This window comes from Juglans regia, chromosome 13 (genome assembly GCF_001411555.2).
Source record: "Juglans regia cultivar Chandler chromosome 13, Walnut 2.0, whole genome shotgun sequence".
Taxonomy (NCBI): Eukaryota; Viridiplantae; Streptophyta; class Magnoliopsida; order Fagales; family Juglandaceae; genus Juglans; species Juglans regia.
The window spans coordinates 11,287,793-11,296,662 of NC_049913.1; the positions used below are offsets into that span (position 1 = coordinate 11,287,793).

At 35.6% G+C, this 8,870-nt stretch overlaps 1 protein-coding gene across 1 annotated transcript; it reads right to left on the reverse strand.

Annotated features, from left to right (window-relative positions):
• Positions 1-4,237: 4,237 nt before the first annotated feature.
• LOC108992920 (protein argonaute 7) lies at positions 4,238-8,389 on the reverse strand. The gene is made up of 3 exons (XM_018967639.2): positions 7,766-8,389; positions 6,028-7,264; positions 4,238-5,887 (listed from the first exon to the last, which is right to left on the reverse strand). The coding sequence occupies exons 1-3, from the start codon at positions 8,115-8,117 to the stop codon at positions 4,429-4,431; spliced, it is 3,048 nt and encodes a 1,015-aa protein (XP_018823184.1). The 5' UTR covers positions 8,118-8,389; the 3' UTR covers positions 4,238-4,428.
• Positions 8,390-8,870: the final 481 nt, after the last annotated feature.

The window sequence follows — 8,870 nt, forward strand, 5'->3', positions numbered from 1 at the left end:
CATGGGGGGAGATTTTCAATTTTTTTTATTTTTTATTTTTTTTTCCAGCTGTGTTGTTTTCAGTGGTAGGCCTGATCTTGGCATTCCCATCGTTCCATATTGATTCCTTTATTTACTACTTTACACGTGAAACATTGATCAGAAAGTTAAAAAAAAAAAAAAAAAAAGTGACCAGAGATGGAACCAAAGTCACCAATCAGATTACAATCGAAACCCCATTGGTCTTTTGTACAATTGTACTATGCTAATTGCTACCTGTTGTTATTTTACTGCCGAGTGCAGGCCCCGGCCTTACCATTGCCAGTCCCATCCTCCATTTTTCTTTTTTTCTGTACTATCCACTAATCAATCTAATGAGAATAATAATTAATTCTTTTTATAAGTTATTATTTATTATTTTATATTTTATTTTATAAAAAAAAATTTTATAGATATGAAAATAAGTAGTGACTGATTTGAAAATTTTAAATTCAATCCTAACCTTCTTCTTTTGGATAAAAAATATTCTTATTATATATATATATATTTTATCATCTCCAATTATAAAAATAATGAAACACGTTTAAATACTTTTTTAATTACGTGATTGATTTATACAACAACATAGCAAAAATAATAGTATCTAAAATTGATGGATGCCTTTGATATAAAAGACAGGTGTGTTTAGACGTTGAAGTGAGTTAAATTGAGTTGAGTTGAAATAATAAAATATTATTAGAATATTATTTTTTAATATTATTATTTTGAGATTTGTAAATTGTTTATTATATTTTGTATTGAAAGATAAAAAAGTTATAATGATGAATTGAAATCTAAACTCACCCTAGCTGCTAAAATGTTGAAATTTATGCTCCATGTTATTTTTTTCTAATTCTTGGTTCACATAGAGATGACTTGGAAGGAAAGGACGAAGAAGAAAGACAATCTATTTTCTTCTGGGTTCGGACAAACCAAACAGAATCTTAACACCTGCAAAAAAAAAAGGAAAATATTTTACATAATTATATTTTAAATGAGAAATATTTTTGTAAAACATATTATAAAAGTAACAATATTTTATAAAAATATTTTTATTTTATAATATTCTTATATAATGTGTTGTGTATATTATTATTTAAAAAAAAATACATTTATTACTTTGGGTTAAAACACTGATTTAATTCCAACGTGGACGCCATGGTTACTGTGCCAAAAAGTTATAGGGATGGGACAGCACAGGAACTCCAACCCAAGGAAAAAAAGAAAGAAATTGGGTAACCCTAGGAAAGGGCTTGTTGAAATGGTTGGTTTGTTTTGATTGGTGGCGAATTGCGACGTAACGAGGCCGTATAGCCTAGCATCGGTCTATGACAGACAGACAGACACCAGGAACCACTTCTATGTAGTTTCGTAGTCTCATTACGTTGCCTTGATTCTCGTGTCCAATGTATTCACACATCACTTTAATTATTATCGTATTATTTATGGAGTTTTATCATTTTTAAAAAATCTAATTTTTAATAATTTCATAAAAATAAATTTATAAATAACATAAGTAATACGTTCTATTTTTTTTATTTGAACTTGTACTTCAATTTTAAACTTGATACTTCTGTCTTGTGATAACTAATACTTCTCTTATTAAAATAATTTATGTGATTTAATTCGAAAATTAGGAATGGTCCATATACTTTAATAGGTTGTTTAATTATGTTGGTAGAAAAATTATCTTTATATGAGTTAGTCTACATATATTTTACAAATGAGAATTGCTCAAGTAAGTCTATACAGTTATGTTTAAAAAAATTTAAATTTAAATTTAAAATTACAATAACATTCTTTTCAAAATGATGTTTTTTCTCTTTTTATCATCATTTATCAATAGAATTGTACACCATCTCTCACTTAAGATTGTAAATAAAATTTTTCTATATATATGATGATTATTTTAATATTTATTTTTTTCTGCCATAAAATATAAAAGTAACGTCAGGGATAAGTACTAAATGTATAAATTTTTAATAAAAAATTAGTTATCATAAAAAAGAAAGAGTTTTTTACACTGTTTTATAATAGTCTATCTTTTATTAAAAAAAATCATTTGAACTTGTGCATAACTTTATTTAAACTATTATTAAGACTTTGTTATAAAATGAATTGAAATAAAAATTAAAATTAAAATAAAATATTTTGGAAAAAAAAAAAACCAAAGTGGGTCATCTTTTGCATGTTCCAAATAGCACGTACACTTGTGTGCGACAGCGTGAGTTCCTTGTGGTTCCTACCACTTGCTGTGCTGTGGAAGGCCACGTTTATTTTCCAGTCTTTCTGTCCCTTCCCATGGCCGTGTAGTACTTAAAAAGTAGTATCTGACGCACAGGGAGAAAGGGGAGAGAGGTTAATGGTAATAAAGAACCATGAAGAGAGAGAGAGAGAGAGAGAGAGAGAAGGCTGAAGAGACAAAAGGGGAAGTCGAAAGTCAGACTTCACTGGCTTTACTTCAAATCCTATCTTTTCTTGGTTCTCCCTCTCGTTTATCTCTTCTCTCTCATACTGTAATATATTCTTCGTTCAAATGGGGCTGGCACTGCTCTAGTGCTCTGCCCTCGGGGCAGTGATCCAGTTGGTGTGGTACCATGCAGTTCCTGTGGGGACCCCCAAGAACACCTTTTAACTTTTTGTGTTCAATCCTTAACTCTGCTATTCTTTTAATGGTGTTGCATGCATGGATCATACGTATTCTTAACTGGCATATATATATATATATATTATTCCTATTACTTATCATCTATTTATTACTTATCATCTATTTTTTCATTTCATCACCTGTCATCATATAATTATAAATTATTTATTATATTTTAATTATAAATTTATCATTTAATATCATATTATGAGATGATAAAAAAAATAATGACAAATAAATTTACTATTTAAAATGTAATAGGAGGCTGTCTAGCTCTCTCTCTCTCTCTACATCCTAAATATTATCCCTTTTCTTCGTTATTTTACTTGGATCCTTCTCCTGTCTACTTCCTCCTTATCTGTGTGAACGACAAATTAAAGTGTTTTTTTTTTTTTTTGGGAAAACAAAAGTTTATGATTGATGACCTGTTGATCCTAATTATTCCCTTGTTCAATGCCGATCACAACAAAAAGTACTGATTCCATAGAGTTACGAGGGAAGAGATGTCTTCCTTGTCCGTTGTCAAGTTAGCATCCAAGGTGGAAACATCCTCCCTGAAAACATTGAAAATACTAGGGATGGTACTACAGCTTGCACATGAATCTGCTGTACTCGTTGTTTTATATATAAAAAAGAAAAATGATAAACATTTTACTTTTCACAACACATTATACAACCACGTCTTAAAACAAAAGATAGTTTAGTAAAATAATTCATAAAAATAATATCACTTACAAAAAAATCCTCACTTTAAAACATGTGTTGTGCAATATGTTGCGTGAATATCATTGCTCATTTATAAATTATCTGCTTTTGATTTTGGCTAAATAATGAATAATGTTGTTTATATTGACCTACCAAGGATGTGTCCATAGACTTTGAGGGTAAAGGAGCGGTGTGGCCCTTAAAAGTTTTTTTTTTTTTTTTTTTTATGATCATGTCATTAAGGTTACTTATATCCCCTTTATTGCACTTTGGGTGGATTTGGTCTTACATTCCGAATCTTCCATTAATCTAGCCTGACTCTTTGGGCTCATATTATAGAGCCAAGTCGTTGAATTGCATGGACGGCAATCGATATGATCGATGTTGTTGGCACTGGGGACAGTGTGTACAACCTTTGTAGGTATCCGACACAACCAATTCGGGTCCAAATATGACTCTAATTAGCTGAAACGTAATGTTTCTGTTACCATTTGGGTTGGTTTTAAGTTTTAACTTTAGGCTCTACGAGGCGTTTGTGTTCACTCACATGTTCAGCTTTAGGTCCGATTTGGACACGAAAACGTTTTCATCTCATCTCATCATTATGATATTCTTAATTTTTCACAAAAAATATAATAAACAATTTAACTTTTTCAAATCTCAAAGCAATAATATTATTAAAAATTAATATTCTATCAATATTTTATTCAATTTCAACTTTAATATAAAATCATCTCATTTCATCTCATCTTACCATACTATCCAGACAGAGACTTAATTAAAAGCATGGCACATTCTTTGATATTTCTTTTGGGAGGAAATGATAATGTAATCATTCACAACAATATTAAAAACCGGCAAGAGAGCTAAATTGCAAACTGTAACTTTCTTGATAAAGATGATCAGGAATGCTTTCCTACGGTTTACATAATCCAGAGGGCCGAACATAACACGTACATTTATCGAATCGAGTCTTCTTAGCCTACATCTCTGAGGAATCCAAAGTGTATATAGGTCATATGAAGTTAGAATTCTGAATGCAATTGCAGCAAGAACAATCAGCAGTAAAACATGAGTTTCTTAACATTTTCACTAAGTTTCGGTAGTGGGGTTGCTTTTGGGGGGGCAGCTCGGGAGAGTGTGGGAGTGCTTCTCATGTAAGCTGAGGGCTCTGAGCGGTCAAGGTAAAGCCTGCCTCTGTATGCAGCAAGGTGGGCATAGTAAGCCGGAGGCACCAAAGAAACTGGCTTGGTGCATCTCACAAATGTGTAGCAGAGATTGTAAATGAGCTTCTGTAGTTCGTCAGAAGTGAACTGGCTTTCATCCCACAAGACATGGTAGTGGGTTGGTCTGCTTGTTCCTTTCACCCCCCAATGACTACAAAGATAGAAATCAAATTCCCTTGGATGAGTAATCACAGTGTCAACCACTGTCCCTGGAGGAATATTTTCATCGGAAAACGGTGTTTGTGTGGAAGATGGATCGGTTTCGAAGGGAAACAACCTTGTGTGATGCCTCTTCTGGACTACAGCAAAAGTGATGAGAGGTTTATAATCAGGGAATCTAGAACATGCCCCTCTAATTGCTTGCAGCTCCTCTTGGAGCACTTTATAAAATTGGGTTTCACTAACCCCATCTCTGAAGAAAATTATTCTCTTGGGGAGTTTGTTTACTTCCTGGTAAAAGTCCTCAAGCAATTCCCCAACCATTGCACCAAGATCTTGGATGATTTCTTGTCGATGTGTTTGGGACCTCATTCTTGAAACATACTTGTTTGCAGCCGGCCAATTCATGCTGCCAACCACGGCCGCAATGGATGGGCTGAAATCATCAAGTGGGTGAGGGTGTGTCACATCAGCACCCATGAAAATCACTGGCTCATCAGACTGAAGTACACGTGGGATTTGAGAGTGTAATGAATTGTATAAGGCGACTGTGCATCCGCCAACTTTGGCATTGATCTTGAGTGCCAAATTTGCCAGAAATTGAGAACTCAACTTGCTGAGATTCGGATATAAGCAGCACTGGCTGACAACCCCTATGCTTGTCTCTGCAATTCGCTTCAAATCTGCATAACCTTTGTGTCTTTTCTCCATTACACAAATAAGCAGCTGAAGATTGTTTAATGCCGCTCGGTGTGTTTTCTTGAGTTTAGACTCCAAAAGAGAGACATTGTTAAGAACTTGGGTTGATTCAAATTGAGGGCGAATTATCGTGTTTTTGTTGAGAAAGATGCCTAGTTGTTCACACCTCTGTGATAACTGGTTCATGAATTTTGGAATGTAGGACTTCTGATCGGAGGTGCCACCGAAACTTATCAGTGCCCACCTTTCAATTCGAGCTCCTTCAAAAACGTGGCTATCTAAAAGGTTCCACTGCCGGTCGTGGCGGGAGGGAGTAAGATCTCTCACATGGCCACCATCACCAAGCTTTAACTTGGGAGGTTGTAGAATTCTTCCATTTAATCGTGTCATTTCTCCTGATACGTGGAGTTTGAATTCTCTTCCTTGGATCCCACTATCAAGATAGAAAAATATTTAACTTACAAACCAATTCATAGGCAAAACAAGAAAGTTCTAATAGCAGCAGAAGAACTTGGGAAAGAATCAAACTTTCAAGTAATTAAAGACAGAATTTATTCCCGAGTTTAACTGTACCTTTTTGGCCCAACAGGTCCTCTCATGACTCCGTCTATAATGGCTTTTCGCTCTCTTGGTCGTTGACAACCCATCTTAAGTATTCTTGCAGTCTGATCATCCGAAAGCTTCCCGAGAAACTTCTGACCTTCACAGATCATACAAAGCTCCATAGGAAGATAACATGGTTTACTCCGACTAATTTGCAAGCACGGCAAGTTTCTGAACTGTATATCATAATTATAATGCTCCTTGAAGTAAGTCAACAGCCTTAGGTTCTTCCCATCCCTGTCTGCAAACCAAAGATTTTCAGTAGCTTCATCTGTTAAGCCATAGACTCGGTATCTCTGAACACTTTCTCTGTGGCAAACAAAGACCCTGATGTTCTTCAATGCCTTCTCCACTTCCTTCTTCTCTTCACCAGTTAAACCCCTAGTCTTCCTTTGAGAAAGGTCCCGAAGAAATTCTAGACGCTTCTGCAAGTAGGGGATTACTCCAATGCTCTCATGGAAAGCAGTCACAGAGAAATCTACATTGAGTGCAAGCCCTTGTTGGGTTGGGCGAAGACTCTGAAAGAACCCTCTCAATCCAACAGCTCCACCCCCAATTTCTTTAGTTCCTCCCATATAATTCGAATACAGTGATCTCCCAACAGAAATACACTTCTCAGTCGGGTTTTCCCTTAAAATAACATCCAAAGCATGGAGATAATCTTGAGGAAGAGGGGCCCAATCGTCTCCCTCCTTGCTTAGGTAACTACTTAGCTCCTTTCCATCAAATTTTGATACAAGTTTGATGTTTATCCGAAATAGTTTAAGCTTTTGATGCTTATCTAGCAAGTCATTGAATTCTCTATTTGGCAAAGTTGTCTTGCTAGTGGGGATTGGGAGGCTTACATAGAATTCGAGCCTATCATTTTGGAACTCAACAGAGCTGTAAAGGTTCTTTCGACCATCATAGGCCGGAAAAGCACCAGAAAGCATAACTGGATTCTCCATGACCAGTTTTTGTTTGATCATTCGGGCAACCTCTTTCGAGGGACTAGGTGAGATTTCGACATTGTAATGAAAAATTCTTTGTGATGAATCAAATTGGACAAGAAAATGGTTGGCGAGGAGAGAGATAACTGGCCCTTCTATGCCGCCAGAATCTGGTCTCCTAGCAGCCACTAGTGATTGAGGTTGCCTTGCACCTATGACACCTCTTCCACTATCTCCTTTACGGGGTAAGCTTTTTGGCTTTTGGAGTCCCTCTGGAGCTGATTAGATAAGGAGAGAAAAAGACGAGTCAGACTGATTCAACTCCACTAACCACAAAATTCAGATATTTTGAGGCTAAGTCGGCTATAGATTATTAAGTACCTAAACTACAAAAGAGAAACGTCACAATACAGGAGATTTCAAAATCAGAAATCAGCAGGACAAATATTTTTAGCAATTATCATATATCAATTGTAGATGCTCAACTACTATTATTGTCATATTTTGATCAGAAAGAGCAGAGATAAGAATGAACCAAAAGAAAACAAAAATAAGAGATAATAAAGAGTAAAACAGCTCCTGTTGCTCAATTCTCAGCCTTCTCTATTGATTAGAATCTCATTGAAACGCTGTGTAAGCAGAGTGCATATCCTCCACAGAATCTTTAACCCCTAACCAGACTTGTGTTTCCAAAGAAGAAGCACGCAAATAATGGGGGGTTGGGGTTGGGGATGGGGGAGGGAACATAACAAATAAAAGAAGAGGGTTTTGATATTTACCCGGTGAAATTGCGACATTTTGGACCTGGGTATCTGAGGAGGCGGCTAGAGGAGTGTTATTCAGCTTGCATGAAGGTTTGTGGAGATGGGTTTTTGTCCTGAAGCCGTGGTTTTGAGGGAGAGGAGGTAAAGTTAGCTGAAATGGCATTTGAGCGGGTAGAGGAAGCAGAGCTGGGTAGTATCTCTGATACTGGTTCTGGTTGCAGAACCCATACTGATTTGAATACTGTAGTAGCTGATGCTGATACTGATACTGATACTGATACTGATGCTTGTGAGGGTTGGCCGTGTCCCTGAAACTTCTCGTTTTGGTGCATTTCTTGTTAGCATTGGACTCTTCTGTCTGTTCCATCACTTACTTGAAAGCAAAACAAGAGTGATAGAGAAAAAGCAAAGGGGGGTAATGGACATGAGAGAGAGAGACAGAGAGAGGTTCTGATTTTGATATCAGTGGAAACTGGGAACTGAGAAAGGTGTTTCGGCAAACTGTAGTTACAGCAAGAAAGTTTGGGTTTTAGTTCCTAACTGTGTCCAGCTCTAGTTCTGTATGAATGAGGGAACGCCTGGATATTTATTGCTTTATAAAGAACATCAATGAAGGTGTACTGTCTACTTGGAGTTGCGAAATATTTTTGCTTTAAGAGTTTGTTATGGCTTTAAAAAAAAAAAAACACCCTTTTGACTACCTGTCAAACGTTTAAGGCTATCCCATATATATTATTTTTTTCCCTTCCAAATGCTTGTCAAGTCAAATGAGGAGGGAAATAAATAAAGGTACTGCCATGCCATAGAAAATTAGCATTGTGCTGATAGCGATGGGACCCTCAACTCTTACCTTACAAGAATCTTAAAGCACAATAATCCTGGTTATCCTTATTGTGATACTGTCTCATTCCAAATTTTTTACTATAGTCAAATGACTCTAATACAACACCATCGTATTCACTATCCTCATCTTCCCCCTTGTCTTCACAAAAAATAAAAATAAGAACTTTGACTATAGACAGCTTTACATGAGCCATTTTATAGAAAAATAATTCTATTCATCATCTTAATTCTCATCATTTTATGATGCAGTATTAGATGATTGGATATTATTTATTAT